At 38.9% G+C, this 16,639-nt stretch overlaps 2 protein-coding genes across 2 annotated transcripts; one reads left to right on the top strand and one right to left on the bottom strand.

The window, feature by feature from the left end:
- Positions 1-1,128: 1,128 nt before the first annotated feature.
- LOC137839165 (uncharacterized) lies at positions 1,129-1,680 on the bottom strand. The gene has a single exon (XM_068648291.2). The coding sequence runs from the start codon at positions 1,678-1,680 to the stop codon at positions 1,129-1,131; it is 552 nt and encodes a 183-aa protein (XP_068504392.2).
- A 9,406-nt stretch (positions 1,681-11,086) lies between these two features.
- LOC137806754 (sulfate adenylyltransferase subunit) lies at positions 11,087-15,666 on the top strand. Its single transcript, XM_068607020.2, has 3 exons — positions 11,087-11,343; positions 14,942-15,163; positions 15,281-15,666. The coding sequence occupies exons 1-3, from the start codon at positions 11,167-11,169 to the stop codon at positions 15,500-15,502; spliced, it is 621 nt and encodes a 206-aa protein (XP_068463121.1). The 5' UTR covers positions 11,087-11,166; the 3' UTR covers positions 15,503-15,666.
- The last annotated feature ends 973 nt before the right edge of the window (positions 15,667-16,639 follow it).

The raw sequence follows: 16,639 nt of genomic DNA, 5'->3' as shown, positions 1-16,639 counted from the left end.
CAAGTCAGCTGTGTGTCGCCCCTTCTCCTGGGAGGTCACTACCATGTCGTCGACGTAGGCCTGCACGTTTCTACCCAACATAGGTGCAAGGATCTTATCCATCAATCTCTGGTAGGTGGCGCCTGCATTCTTCAACCCGAACGGCATGACCTTGTAGCAGTAACTACACGTTTCAGTCATAAACGTCGTTTTGCTCTCATCACGTGGATGCATCTTGATCTGATTGTACCCCGAGAATGCATCCAAGAAGCTCAGCATTTTGCAACCCGAGGCGCTGTCCACTAACGCGTCGATGCTGGGCAAAGGATACGAATCCTTGGGGCACGCCTTATTCAAGTCCATAGTGAGATGGTGGCACAAAAAGTCGGGGTCGATGCCTGGCATGTCCGAGGCGGACCATGCAAATGCGTCCAAGTGACGCGAGATTACCGCTGCCACCTCGTCTTGCTCCTCCTGACTCAGCAGTCACCCCAGCTTGAAGACCTTACCCCCAATTTTCCTCGCCACCACATTCTCCACAGGCTCGGGTCGCCTATCTCGAGCGCTCTCTGCGCGAGACTCACTTCTGCGGCCTTCTCTTATAGGCATCGCCTCAGCAAGCCCTTCCTCCGGGGGCGAGGCTTCCCCGGGTACTTCTTCCATGGGCGAGGCCTCCCCGGGTACTTCCTCCACGGGCACGGCCTTGACAGGCGTCTCCCCCGCGGGTACCGCCTCCTCTAAGGGCTCCACCTCCATAGGCGTGTCCGTACTGGGCAGGCGTTCCCACACCATAAACACTCCCCTCTATGTCTTAAGGCTATTCTCGTAGCACTTTTTCGCCTCTTGCTAACCGGATTTGATCACGATCACTCTGCCACTGAGGTCGGGCAGCTTCTTCTTCATGTGGCGTGTCGAAGACACCCCCCTTAACCTGTTCAAAGCTGGCCTCCCCAGCAGGATGTTATACGCCGAGTTAGCGTTCCCAACTAGGTATCGAATGCTCTCGGTACGTGACGTCGTTCCATCTGTAAATGTCGTCCTTAGCTCCAGGTAGCCACATACCTCCACTTGGTCCCCTGCGAACCCATACAGACATCTCGTGTATGGTCTCAATAGATTAGGGGACAACTGTAGCTTGTTGAATGTGGACTAGAACATGACGTCTGCGGAGCTGCCCTTGTCCACGAGGACTCGGTGTACCCTTCTCCCAGCTGTGACGACCGAAATGACCACAAGGTCATTATCATGGGGGACGATATCGCGTAGGTCAGCCTTTGTAAACACAAGGTCTGTTTCCCACGGGTCATCCATTCCTTCTTCAGTTACTGAGTTCACTGATCGCACGTACCTCTTGCGCTGAGAGGCAGTGCATCCTCCTCCTAAGAAGCCACCAGAAATGTTGTGCACTTCCCCATGGATCGGCATCTCGTGTGCCTGATCCTCTTCTGGTACTTCCAGGGCCGCGGCCATAGAAGACCCAGCCAGATAGTCCTTCAGAAACCCATTTTTCACCAGCTCATCCAACTGATGGCCCAGTGCTAAGCAGTTGTTGATGTGATGCCCGAACGCTTGATGGAACTCGCACCATGCGTCCTTGTGAGATCCTAGTACTTTGTCAGTCTTCGCTGGTGCCCTCAGCCTGTCTGCTATGTTGGGCACGGTGATCAAGTCTTTCAACTCCACCACAAAATTATGCCTCATCGGCCTATTCCCTTCCGTTCGCCCCCTCGCCTCGTACGGGCGCTTCCTTTCTTGACTTTTCCTTCCAGTCACGGCCTCGTTCACCCTGGCGGGTTCTGCTCGGGACGGCGCTCTGGGGTGTGCTAGCAACACTCGTGCGCTTCTCGCACTCCTTGCCCTCTGTTGCGATGTGCTCCACCGCGCGACACCTGATTTCTGCAAAGGTTCGGGGGCGGCTTCGGATGATTGATTCGCAGAATGGTCCAGGGCACATCCCTTTCCTGAACGTATAGACAGTCATCGGTTCCTCCGTGGTACCAACCTTCACCACCTACGCCCCGAAGCGGTTGATATACTCTTTCAAGGTCTCGCCTTGATACTGCTTCACATTAAATAGATCATACGACACCGGTGGAGGAGCCTGGTTCGCTGTGTACTGCTCCCGGAATAGCTGTGAGAGTTGTGCGAAGGAGGTTTTGTGGCCATCTGGAAGGCTGATAAACCAATCCATTGCCATTCCTGTTAACGTGCTCATGAAGAGCTTGCATCTCACGGCGTCAGAGTCGCCAACCAATATCATCTGCGTGTGGAACGCAGTGAGGTGTGCCTCGGGGTCCTCCATCCCCGTAAACGTCACCTTCGGACCTACGAACGTGTGAGGAATTACCGCCTCCATGATCGACTGCGAGAACGGCATGGGAAACTCCCTAGGTGGCGTGTAACACTCGCGGTCTTCTGCTTCACGACTCCCAGGGTGATTGCGCAACCTGCAGCGCAACTCCTCGTTCACGCGACATAACTCTTCATTCCTTGCCTGCGACGCCGCCAGATCCGCCTGTATACGCTCTTGCTCAGCCTTTGATGCCGCCATCGCTTCCTGCAGACCTTGTATCATCTCCATGACCTGCTGCATGGTCATGTCATCACTCTCAGCGCGCGTTGAACTCTGCCTTGTCGTCCTCATTCTGCGTAATTTCTTGGAGAACTTCGAACTGTAACCGTGATTCTTGAAAAATCTTTCGGTGAAAACCGAGCGAAAACACTAACGAACAAAAGAAACTTGGTGAAACTGAGCAAGATCGAAGAGAAACGGTAGAAACTAAGCCAAACTGAAAAACGATCGGTGAAACTGAGCAAAACCACGAACAAACGGTGGAACTGAGCGAAACTCCAAAGACGAACGGCGAAAACTTGAACGAGACCGAAAACAATCGGTGAAACTTCGTGAACTTCAAGATGAACGATGAATCTTGCAAGATTCTTGAAAATCCTCCATAGAGCTCGCTACTGAACCTCCAACAACTTGCGGTGGGACAATCGTTTTAGAACGGGCCCCACGATGGGCGCCAAATGTTCCTGCCGGTTGACCAGATCGTGCTTCGTGCGCAGCTAAGACTTCGCGTATCAATGACTCCTTCTTCTTTGTTCCAGATCACCACCCTTCGCCGCCGTGAGTACCTGAAACAGAGGGAACAAAGGGCGCCCTAGCGGCCGTTTGCACTCCGACGCTCAAGTCAGTAGGCAGAAAACACTATGCACCACCGTATCGGAACACCGTAACTGTGGTGCTCTGAAGGCGCGTAACTGTATTCTAATGAACTTTTCTCAAGTGCTCAAATCACTCGTGTGTACAATGTGTAAGCTCACAAATGATTCAAGTGTGTGTAAGAATGTGAGAACGTACCTCTTTAAGCTTTCAGGAAAGCTTATATACCTTGGGTTTCAGTGCTACTGCCACGTGTCACTTATGACTTAAGCGCAACTCCATGCGGAAGGCCTTACGACGCTGTAACCCAACTTAGGGAAATCCCAGCGCGTAAGTTTTCCCTCCTCGAAGTGCATTCGACGCAGGGGGTGACTACCTGGGTGCCAATTCATGCGCCCCAGCCTCTAGTCATTCGCCCTGGGAGTATCTCAGCCTTCCTCTCACACCATGCACGTAGATCACCCTTGGGACGTGGCCCTCTCCCGGGTCGTGTCTGTCCCAGCAGTTCTCCAAAGGTGGGATGGGTACTTCATGAGTCAGGTCGCTCCCTGCTGGTACTGGAAATATGGCCTTGAAGCCACCTTTCTCTTCTCTTTATTACTGTTCTTATGTGCCAAGGCCTGAGGCCTCTACGCCCGTACCGTGGCCTCTCACTGTTTCGTCCCCTCCACGATCTTCCCTACCCGTGGGTATCGGGGGGTGGCACCATCTGGCCCAACCCACACTCTCAGAATAATGGGTCACGTCTTTAAAGGTGGGCGATGCCTAAACTTGCCGACGCCCAAAGCTGGCGACGCCCATACCTGGCGACGCCCAAGGCGGTCAACACTAACTTTCCTCCTTGGATCCCCTTGGTGGGTCCCATCGTATGTTTGACTTTGGTCAACGCCCGAGGACGAGTCGGTACAGTTTTTGTTTGAATCTGAAAAATTTGTTGATTTGTATAGTTGATATAGTGTAAGTTACTTTTGAAGTGAAATGACTTATTGAAATTGTTTTTGTTTGACTATGAATGATGAAATTAGGCATAGTTATGCATATTTCTCGGCATATCTCGCTTAGGCGAGCTAATTCTCGCTCAAGTGAGAATATAATGGAAATATGAGGTGCTCTCGGGTTCAATCTTGCTTAAGCAAGAGAATTTTTGCTTGAGCGAGACCCATTCTCGTCCAAGTGAGTAAATTTTCGCTGAAGGTGGACTTTGTTAAAAAAAACTTAAAATTTTTATTTTTGTTTTTGCAAGCTAATTTTATTGTTGCTTATTGTTTTTAAGTGAAAATTCTAAATTGTATTTAAAAATATGATTAAATAAACTTAGTTATGTATTTAAGTGAAATTTGAGATATATTTGGATTTTTTTAGAAAGTTTAAAACATGTTGTGATTGAATGGTGTATTGATGTGTTAAATGAAGTGTGCAATGATGTGAAAGTGTGATCAGAACATAGTATTTTCAGGATAGGAAATACCGTGTTGAGATTGTTATTAGGGTGTATTGATCTGTCAGGTCCTATTAATGAGACGATCTTGACTCTACTGATATAATGGAATCACATAGATGAAGTTATTCAATTGGTGAAAGTCGAAGGAGGTTTATATGACTTTGTTTGCAGTTTGAAATATAATATGGTCTTTCAAGTCATATGAATTTATCCTATCATACCAGATGATGAAATGATGAGATATTGAAATGTTTATGCGCATGGTTGTGTGGATTTACAGCAAGTAGTATGATATGTGCAGGTCTCAGGATGCTAATTTCAATACACGAGTCTTATGGAAGAAGGATCAAGTATCTGTTGAACAAAATGCTTTGATGTCTCCAAATCCTAGTGGAAAGCTTGAAGACCTTGTTGTTGTTGTTGTGTGTGTGTGTCTAGTTGTTTAAAACTTGTTAATTCACTCCTTAAGTTGATCCAAGCTCAATTGAATCTTTAACATTTTGAAAAGATGGATTTTCTAAAAGGAAGTGAAATTTCAACAGGTTGAAATTCCGATTTAACAGGTTGTTTGACACAGTGGATTTTAAGCTTTGTCTTTGCCTTTGCTGTCAAACAAATTTCAACAAGTTGAAATTTCGTTTTAACAGGTTGTTTGACACTTAGTAGATTTCAAACTTATTTGGAAAAGCTTTGTCTTTGCCTTTGTTGTCAAACAAATTTTAACAGATTAAAATTTCGAAACAACAGGTTATTTGACACTTAATGATTTTGAATGCTGTCAAAAAAACATTAAATCGGTTATTTCGAAAAATCAACCGACTGTTTTGCTGAAAACCTTAACAGAATGTTGTTAGGTGGTTTTTTTGTTTTGAATGATTCCAACTGCTTTTGGGCTTTTGTTGTAAAATGTTTTAACCATTTGATTGAAAGATAAAAAGGTGTTTTTTACGCTCCTAGGTTTGAACTAAGAAAAAGAGATCAATCAAAAACAGTTTTGTAGTTTTGAAAGAGCTTTGGATCATCTCAAGTGTGGAATAGGATTGGGTCTCGTATTCTGATCTTTGATCTTGTGATTTACCTAGGTGTTTTCTATTCCCTTCCTTCTTAATATTTGTATTTTTGTACTGGTGTTTCCAAAAGGTGTTGTGTGTTCTTGAGGGGATCAAGATCAACATTCTTGGAGTGTGAAATCCTGTAAAGTCAGTGGGATTCTGGCTTGAGGTGTGTGGTGTTGCAAAGAGGGTGAGTGGGCTTTGTGGGATTCAAAGTCACCTCTTTGTGGTTGTGTAATTTGTAATCTGTGATTGATTACATAGTGAATTCTCAGTGGTTTCTGAGGACTGGATGTAGATCAGGTGTTGAGTGAACCAGTATAAACATTCTGTGTGAATCTCTCTATCCTTACACTCTTTAAATTTGTTTTGATTAAACTGCTGATAAAAACAACCGGTTATTTCGTAAAAACAATAGGTTGAATTTCTGCATCAAACTTAAAACAGTTTTATATTTGGCTGAACAGTTTTTCCATTGATTAATTTTTCATAGCCTTTCACTGTACCTTCAATACTTGCGAAAATCTTTCAAAAAGGAATTCACCCCTGTACCGCGTAAGGTGGATCCCACGAGCGCCATGGGTCAGTGTCTCGCGAGGCACGTGTGCCAAGGTACCGAAGAGTGGTCAGACATCGATCACCAGGATGTGTCGATGTGTCAGTAGAGAGGTCGGACATCGGTGACTCGAACAACAAATCTGGGCCACGAGAGTTGGATCCCAGACCGCAAACGAGTTATCAGTTAGGGAGAAGCCAAGGACACGAGAGTCCATGCATGTGGTGAGGATGACGTAACACAAGTAAAGAGCCATTGGAAGAGATACGACTTGTAAGGGTCACATTCTAGGGGTGAAGCTGCACGCATGGCACGTGAGCAGCTAGAATGCTCCTAGGACGGGTGACCCCAGAGATCAGGTGCACGAGGTGGCATCCAGATGGTCATCCCGTCAGAGGTCGCACTCCAGTTAGGGAGCCCTACGCGTTAGGTTGTCCTAAGAGTGGGTAATAGCGGCACTAGGGCCCACCCTCAGAAAGCCTATTTTGGGTAGTGGAAACAGTAGAAACCCTGGACTATATAAAGGGAAGTAACAAACCTAGTAAGGTACGTTATTCATTTGCGCCACTTCACGCATACAAATTACACGGGAGCCTTTTACAGCTTACTTTGGTGTTTCCTAGCCCCACACTGACTTTAGCGTCGGAGTGCAAATGGCCTTTAGGGCGCCCTTTGTCTTTGAGGTTTCAGGTGTTTGAACGAAAGAAAAGCATGAACGAAGGCATAGAGAATCGGGTGTGGGAGTATCGTGAGACGTACGAAGGCCCTCGAGTCAACCGGCGGGAACAAGCCCCCCTCTTGTTTTAGTCCTATAATTCTAACAATTGGCATCAAGAGCAAGGTACTTGAAAGTTATTCAAGTTTTGATCCTAAACCTTTTTTAAATGGCTGAAAAATTACCCTTTGGGGAAGGTGCTTCAATAAACCGACCACCTTTGTTTTGTGGATTGGATTATCAATTCTTGAAGGTTAGAATGAAAATCTTTGTTGAATCAATTGATAGAGGAATTTGGGATGCTATTGTAAATGGACCTTTTGTTCCTAAAATTGAAAAAGATGATATTTTCATTGAAAAACCTTGGTCCCAATGGACTGAGAGTGAAACTAAAAAGGCTCAATATGATTGCATTGCTAAGAATATCATCTCTTCTGCCTCAAATTCCAATGTGTTTTTCAGGATCTCAAAATGTGTTTTTGCAAAGGAGATGTGGGACATCCTTGAGGATTTCCATGAATGTGCAATTGATGTGAAGAATAGCAAGGAAAAAAACCAGCCATCAAATAGGTACAATACCAAGAATGTTAATGAATTTAATTCTACAAACTGCACTTGTTTTGGATGTGGTAAACAGGGACACATCAAGGTTGAATGTCCAAGCAATGTGAGCAAAGAGAAAGGGAGTTACAAGAAGTATAAGATGAAAGGCAAATCAAGAAGATCATACAATGATGATTCATCTTCAAGTTCTTCATCAAAACATGATGAGGAAGCCAATCTGTGTTTCATGGAAATGGAAGAAATCTGAATCAAGCAATGTAAGTTCAAGCTCCTCCATTAATATTGAAAATTACAATGAACTTCTAGAGGCCTTCAATGAGACTCATGAAGAAGCTAATAGGTTAGTCCTTTTGAACAATCGGTTGAAAGGTTTAAACAACTAGTTGAAAAACAGAGTCAAAACTTTGGAAGAAGAGTTGAACAATTCAAAAACAGATTTTGAAACTTTGGAAATGATTTACAATAATTCTTCTTGCAAGTGTGATTCTAGCTTTTGTGAAAATTGTGAATCACTTGAAAAGAAAGTGCACTACCTTTTAAAAACCATGGACAAGTTTTCCAAAGGCCAATCCAATCTTGAAACTGTTCTTGCTTCTCAAAAATGTGTTTTTGGTAGGGTTGGGTTGGGGTTTAATCCAAACAACAAGAACAGATCTGTTTCAAAACCCTTTTCAAGTTTCTTTGAAAAACAACTTGTTGTTTTTTCGAAACAACCGGTTAAAACTTGCTTTTACTGCATGAAAAAGGGTCATACTTGCTTTTACTCCATGTTTGTCGTATGTCTTTGTGCAAGATATCAATCAAATCCAAAGGAATCTCACTTCAAAGATGCAAAGAGGATTCTTAAATATCTCAAAGGAACAACCAATGTTGGTTTATGGTATTCTTCTCACTTTCCTATACACTGAATTGGTTATTCAAATTCTGATTTTGCAGAGTGTAAGCTAGATAGAAAAAGCACAAGTGGCACTTGTCATCTTCTTGGATCAAGCCTCATCTCTTGGCATAGTAAGAAGCAAGCTTGTGTGGCTCTTTCTACTGCAGAGGCTGAATACATTGTTGCTGTGCACAAATTCTTTGGCTTAAAGAGCAACTTGCAGATTTTGGATAGAAGATCAGCAAGGTTCCTTTGCTTTGTGACAACACAAGTGCTATAAATCTCACCAAAAATCAGATTCAACATTCAAGAACTAAGCACATTGAGATTCACCATCACTTCATACGAGATCATGTGAACAATGGAGATTGTGAAGTGAAATTCATTGAAACAAAACTGCAACTGGCTGATATCTTCACGAAACCACTACCAAAAGAAAGGTTTTTCTTCTTAAGAAATGATTTAGGTATTCTTGACTCCCAAAATCTCTCTTAAAACAGTGCTTCAATTCTATTTGTGAAGGGGGAGAATTGGTTGGTGTTTGTGTTGTATGTTCTTTACAACATGTTTCAAACTGTTAAAACTCTCAAAACTCTGAAATTAAAACTATTTTCTGCTTCTGCTGACAGAAACAATCGATTGAATCAAAGAAACAACCGATTGTTTGTCTGATACAGTGCTTAGTAATATTGCTTTTCTAACCTGCTGCCATAGATGCTGTATATTGCTTAAAGATTGTTTTGCAGGAACTGCTTCATATTCAAACAAGTCCAACACAAGCAACCAGGGATTTGTCTTCATCAAATAGGGGGAGAATGTTGAATCAAGTGTGTTCAAAAGCTTTGAAGATTCCAAATCCTGTGTTTGATGGAAGGTTGAAGTTGCTTGGAGTTGTTGTTGTGTTTTAGAGTAGGATCTGGGTAGTTATCTTTGTAATCCACTCTTTGTTGAATCTAAAGCTTAAGTGTTTTCAAATCTTTTAAGTTTAAAGTGTTTTTCAAACTAAGTGAAAAACAACATGTTGTTTTGTCGAAACAACCGATTGTTTTACACTTAGGTGTTTTTGAAAAGGTTGAAAACTGTTTTGGTTGGTTGACTTGCTGTCAAACCAAAACAATCGATTGTTTCGTGAAATCAATCGATTGTTTGTTTGAAAATCTTAACCGAATTTGTTTTGTTAGTTAAGTGTGCCTTAAATGATTTTCAAATTGAATGTGCTCCTGTTTTAAATGCTTTGACCAATATTTGAAAGCTATAAATAGTTTGTTAATGTTTTATAACAAGCAAGAAAAGAGAAAAACAATTTTGAGTTTTTCAAAGATTGCTTTCAAGATTTGAGTTTTCACCTTTGAGCTTTGGTTTTCTCAAGAGAGAGTGGAATAAGATTACATCTGTATTGATTTCAGTTCATTCTGTAACAAGTGTAATTCGTTCTGAATACTTTGTACATTGTGGTGTTGTAAAGCCAAGAAGGGTTGTGTGCTCTTGAGGTTGTCAAGATCAACATTATTGGTGGGTGTGCTGAGCCAAAGGAAGTGTGTTTCTTTAGGGGATCAAGGTCACTTCTTTGGTGGTGTTTGTGTGTAATCTGTAATTGATTGCTTAGTGGATTGCCCAATGGATTCTGGGGACTGGATGTAACTCTTGGTTTAAGAGTGAACCAATATAAATTGTTTGTGTATCTCTTTCTTCTCTTAAACTCATTTAAATTCAATTGTTATTGTTTTACTAGTATAAACAACTGATTGTTTCGCAGAAACAACCGATTGTTTTTTTGGTGCTTTGCTGTTTTGAGCTTTGTTTCTTGGCTAACTGAAATCCTAATTTGGTTTCTTGCAAAGAATTTCATTCTAGCTTAAAAAGTTCGCAAAAATCCTCTTTAAACAACATGTGATAAAGCTCCTCAACGAGAAGTTGGAGGATGAAAATGCTTATTTTCTTTTGAATATTTGTTTTAATTTTATGTAAATATTTAAAGTCCTATAAAGATATATATATATATATATATATATATTTTGAAACAGTATATAAAAGAGTTATAAACATATTTTTATTATGTTTATATATTTATTTTGATATTTTCATGCAGATTATGGCTATTAGATATGAGAAAAATATAGGATTGTTACAATGAATTTGTGAGGAGGATCAGAGAGAATGTGTGAGGTTGTTTGAATCGAGAGATGTTAGAATGAATTTGTGAGATGATTTATTGAAATTTGTGAGTTATTTGATAGTTGAGATATAATTTAAAAAATTATTTTAAAGATATAAAATGTAAGTTTACAAATTTATCCTTATTATTAAAAAATATTTGAATTATGATTTTTTTTTTGTAAGTTTGAGTTAATTAAATTTTTTGTAGTATATAATACCTCTAATTACTTGTATTTTTTAATAAAAAATTAAAAAATAATATAAAATAATTTTGTATTAAATTAAAATAATATTATTAAATATATTAAAATTTATGAAAATAAAATTTATTGTTATATTTTTTTTAATTCATATAATTATATACTTTTTATTGATATTATAATTTTATTTTATTAATTTCATTATTTATATTATATGTTATTATTAATAGTATAATTAAATATTTTTAAATTTGTTAAATAAATTTATTAATATTTAATATTTTAATTATGTACGTTGTATATAGTATATATATAATTATAATAGTAATAAAAAATAATTAATTCAGGGTACAAAGGGTGATGTCACATTATGTAAACCCTTGTTGAAACGATGGAACAATAAAAGATAATGATAATTGAAAGAAAAAAGTGACAGAGAAGAGAAGAGAAGAGGAGGGCATGGCAGAGATTCTAAACCTAGGAGCCCCCCCAAGCTTAAGTACGAGGAAACACTCATGCCGTTCGCATTCCCATTTCATTAAGCATGAGTCCATCAGCCAAAGCTGGTCTTCTTTGCAGCACAGCCTCAAGTGCAAAGGCAGATTCCTCTGTCTTTTCTCCGATAACAGAAAAGAGGTATTTCTCACAATTTTTCTTTCTTCCCCATTTCTTATTCGTCTTCTGCATCTCTGCATTACAATTCAACCCTTTTACTGTTTGTTTTGCCTTATCCATGCGTCTTCTAATTGGTTTCCACAACACTTGCTGAATTCTCTTTCTCATAATGCATAATATGCCGGGCACTGCACAATTCAAACTATTTATTTTCTGTCATCATTTTCTGTCCTTTTTGAATGCTCATTTCTCTATCTTAATATACTTATTTCTACTATAACGTCCACCATTCACAACTATAGACTATAATTGATTGTATAGTAATATGTTAAAACTTCTTTTTCAACTTGTTAGATACTTTGCGGTCACAAATGACGCTTATTACCTTTCTCCATTTTAACTACCTGGCTTGTATCCTGTGTATGACCTCTTCATTAATTTCCTCATTGTTTTATAATATCCATCCTCCATACTTAAATATAGAAACCTGTGGCTTCTCCAATTTTACCTCTCTAAGTCATTTTCTTTTTGTTTCTTGCTAAAATTGCAATGTATATATTCTGTTTGCAAAAAAATCTTTCATTTCAATGTTTGTCTCCAAAGCACGGGTTTTAGAGTTAATCTTTATCATTAATATCTCTATATCATCGACACACAAAATAACATTTAGGGATAATCTTTGACTTAATTGCTCTTTGGTTGCACTCCTTTCTCACTTCACGAATTTTGCACCAGTTTTTTTCCATGAATTTAATGCCCCCACTATTTTAATCGTACAAAAATGAATACACAAAAATAATCTAATATTTAACAAAATCTAATACGATAACTCAATCTAATATTTAACAAAAATGTTGACATGACACATCAACACATCCATGACCTGACACTCTATTGCAATGCTACACTTGCATTTCTGTTAAATATGGATACAAATTACATAATTAAAATAGTGGGGATCAAATTTGCACCATGCCAAATATAGTTTAGTCTTACTTCCAAGAATTCTCACTCTAATTTTATTGTTTTGTCTTGTATGACTTAGATACAAATCACCTGAATTCCTTTCTTCTCGAAAACCTTCTGTGCTTTTATTTGCAATTCTCAGTAGCCCACGAGAAAAAGGCCACCTTGCAACTCATTGCTAGCACCAGTCAAATGTGAAACCAGAGAAGTGATCTCCAACCATCTAAACCCAGTCTTTGTTCTCTTCTCTTTATCAGTAAACAGGCTACAGATGTGAAACAGGATTTTAATGGTGCCCAACATCCACTTGCCATCATGAGCAACTTTAATACGGATTGGCAACCCAAGTCACAGAAGAGTTAGTCTCAGCTGGCCTTGTTGATGTCTCCGAGTACAACATCTTCTTGAACATGGACCCTTTTTGTGCGACCAGTTTCAGTGATTGCAAAGCATTGAAAATTGACAATTGACAAAACCATTTTTCTTCTATTGCTGTCTCCCATTGGTAGAGCCTATTATTAGCCAAACCCAACAAAGTGGATATTGAAGAATCGAACAATGATCTCTTTTGTCGTTGGTGCTATTCCTTATTCTGTTCAGCAAGCTCCATCTGGTCTCAATGTTAATTTGGTGAAGCTTCAAAATGTGGTTGTATGTGAGTAGTTAACCCAAGACATGATATAAAAAACCAAAAAATTTTCCCTTTCGTTTTCCTAGACAAGCCTTTCAACATCTTGTTTTTCTTCTTTGTTTTTTCTCCCTCCACATATCTTCTAAAGTGCTGAATAAAATCTTGGTGTGTTGGAAATAAATTTAATTTTCCAAATAAATAAAGATGGAAAGTCAAGAGATACAGTCCAAGAGGTGGTGCATGTATCTTGACTTTTGGAAAAACCCACTAAGGGCATCTCGATTGTATGGATCATACTCAGAGTTGTATGTTTATAACCGGGTCTTATAAGGTCCTTCCATTGAAGCGTGCTGACCTGACATGAACTTAAATAAGACCTTGGGTCATAAGAATAAAAAAATACCTTTGTCTTAAAAGAAAAGCAACTCTTTTCCCAAGTGAGGGCTTATAAGACTCTTGAATTGGAGCAAAAGTTAGAATGTAATGGGATCTTAAAATTTATGTGGCACATTGGGACTCACAAAAGGTAAATTAAGACCTCCCGTGACCATTGCAATGGAGATGACCTAACATAATGAAAGACTATGTTGAAATGTGAGACAAGTGATAAGGACCCCCAAGTCATATTCATGAATGGAACCTTGGATCTTTTCATATATAAAAGGGTCATGTGAAGAAGATGAATCATCTCTAGAAAAGCAAGAGAAGATAGACAGTGTATTAGATTCTCTGGTAGTGAGAGTGTGCTATCATTTTCTTGTAACTTTTATTAGGGTTACTGTAGTTACTAGAGTGATACACAATTCAGGGTGAGTTACAAATTTGTAATTATATTTGATATAGCAAAATAGTTTTGAGATGGTTTCAAGGAGGCAAGAGGTGCCAAACCATGTCAATTATTGTGGGCGATTTCATTGGTGTATGTTATTTTCCCCAACATCAATTTGAGTATTGAATAATAATTGGGCATTGAACCCAATCATGTTGTGTACTTGTGGTCTGAGTGTGCCAAGGTTTTGAAAGCTTAAATCCATCTTGAAGGCCTTGCCTTCAAGCATTTTGATATCTTCATTGTCAAGCTTCTTTCTACCTTTTCAGTGTTTTTAAATCCTTCAACCTTGGTCCAGTCAATGCTCTAAAATATTATCAAGCTTTGCCCACTCTCAGCCTCTAGGTTCCTCATTTTTTCTTCATCTGAATCTGCTGTGAACTTTTTTCTTGCACAAGTGAAGCATCACTTCTTGGCTCCTAATCAAGATAGACACTTCTTTAAACTGTAACTCTGCCGATGTTATATCTTCAACCACAGTCTCAGCCTTTCTCCTGTCATCTTCAGCTGTAGAATCATTGTTCTCTACACGAGATATTTGATAATATGTCAATTTGGTTCAGGATACAAATGATCCTCAGTTGTTGAGGCCAAAGATTATAAATCTCAGAACAAGAGAGTGGTTCCGCAGAAGTAACTCGGAATATTGAAAGAACAAAAAATGCTGATATAAGAATGATTTACATATATTTATAAAATACAATGGAAGCTAAACTATAACAGAATAATGCATGCAGTTACAATTAATTGGCTTGAGCTTATGCGAGTTAGTTTCTATTACTTGTCACGTGACTATTAGATGTCAAGGTGGTTCTATAATGAAATGCTGTTTTTCAATTCCTTTTTCTTTTGGATAACATTTGGAAGATGCCTTAATTAACATAAATTGTTTTATTTGTTATTTAGTGTCATTATTCTGCTGGCCTCGTCATGTTGTGCAGGTACAATTTTCATGAAAAGTATAAAAATTGAATCATACTCTCTTGTTTGTGAAAGAAAATTATATTCTCACTATCAGCTTATATTGATATAATAATAAAATTTTGACCTCAAATTATCCATGGAAACAGTTTATCACTAAAATGAGTAAAATCTATTTTGAATCTTTAGATGATGAACTATGTTTAGTCCTTGATGCCTCACAAAACTGGTATGAGAGGGAATACAAAACTGAAAGGGAATTTGGATTGCAGGAGCAAGCTAGAAAAGCATTGGAAGGTGCATTAAGTGGTAAGAAAAATGAATTTGACAAGTGGGATAAGGAAATTAAAAGAAGAGAAGAGCTGGGAGGTGGGGGTGATTCCGGTGGAGGTGGTTGGTTTGGGTGGGGTAGACGGTTTGGCTGGTCTAACGATGATAATTTTTGGCAAGAAGCAAAACAAGCTGGTCTTACTATACTTGCTCTCTTTCTAGTAGTAAGAAGTTTCCTCATTCCTGTCTTAACTCACTTTCTAATATTCAGAATTCATAATTTATGATAAGTACCACGGACCCTACAATAAAAATTCTACTTTTCCTTCTCTGTTTTTCAGTATCTCCTAGTTGCAAAAGGTGATTTGTTCCTTGCTATCATTCTCAATCCATTGCTATATGCACTTCGGGGAGTGAGAAATGGATTTAGTTTCATAACATCTAAAGTCTTGAAAAATACTTCTACCAGCAATCAGGCTGATTTTGATGGACTTTCAAAGAAGAAATCTTATCAGCAAACTTCTGCCAAGGAGAAAGTTGTGAGAAAATGGGGTAGTGACTAACGAGTCACTCATCCTTTAAAGGTTTGGCATTACCCCCTTGATGCATAATGTTATTTACATCACGTTTGCTCCATGCAAATATTAGTGCAGCGATTTTTGTTGTAACTTAGTTTGTTTATTTCCTTTGCACCTAAACAATGGTTAAATTTTGTTTTCCTCTTTCATTATCCTGAGAAGTTAGTTAGGATTGAAAGTGTGGTTACTTTTAAATTTTATTAGCAGCTGCTGCTTGATTAGTTTCATATTGCATAAAAAATTTTAAAAGCACGTCGTGAAAGTTTAAAATTAAGAAAACAGGTTTTCCGTTGGCTCGAACACTAGTTTACTGTTCATTCAAACACCTGAAAAATGGTCCCCAAAAAAGATGCCTGGTGCATCTTCAGTTCTCTGTAAACCTGTGTTTTTATGATTATTATTGTTTTTCTTGATTATTTAGAATACAGTCCTTACATTGTATGGCCTGTAATTGAATCATTTGCTCATTTCATTTTCATATGAGCTGTATCTCACAATATCATAATACAAGCATTTAAGACCCACCTTCTGCCTGTGGTTAATTTCTGTCTCAATCAACCACTGAGGGATTCATGAGAACAGGAATATACTAAGTTAGGGTTTAGGATGACCTGTGAGCCTGGACATCCCAGATCTTGAAAACCGGACTGTAGGTAATGAATTATTTTTTTTCTTCCAAAGTTTCAGTTAATAGAAGGTAAATTCACATGAATATTTTTTTACTTTTATATTAACTTTTTAAGACTGTAGATGCAAGAATTGATTGTCTTCATCATAGAATCTATGCTTCCTTTGATAATTTTATCCCGTGAATAATACTTTTTATATAAGCAAAATAAACCAGTTTAACACTTGTTAACAATGGTAATTAGGTCCATTTGATATTCTTGATTTTATACCATATAAGAGCATAGTTCTAACTTATCCTCGATCATATTTATTAGATATTATCCCTATTATTAAATAGAAAGTTATTTTTGAATAACAACATTAAATAAAGCTTTGAGAACTGAAATTGACCCCAGAGGTAGAACTGCATACGTACATAATGAATTTAGCTCATGAAGTTTTGAAACCACCTCTCTCCAATCTCTGGCAAGCTAGACTGCAGAAGACTTTTCA

The sequence above is a fragment of the Phaseolus vulgaris genome, chromosome 3, assembly GCF_051622355.1.
Source record: "Phaseolus vulgaris cultivar YP4 chromosome 3, ASM5162235v1, whole genome shotgun sequence".
Classification (NCBI taxonomy): Eukaryota; Viridiplantae; Streptophyta; class Magnoliopsida; order Fabales; family Fabaceae; genus Phaseolus; species Phaseolus vulgaris.
This window is presented reverse-complemented; position numbering and strand designations above follow the sequence as displayed.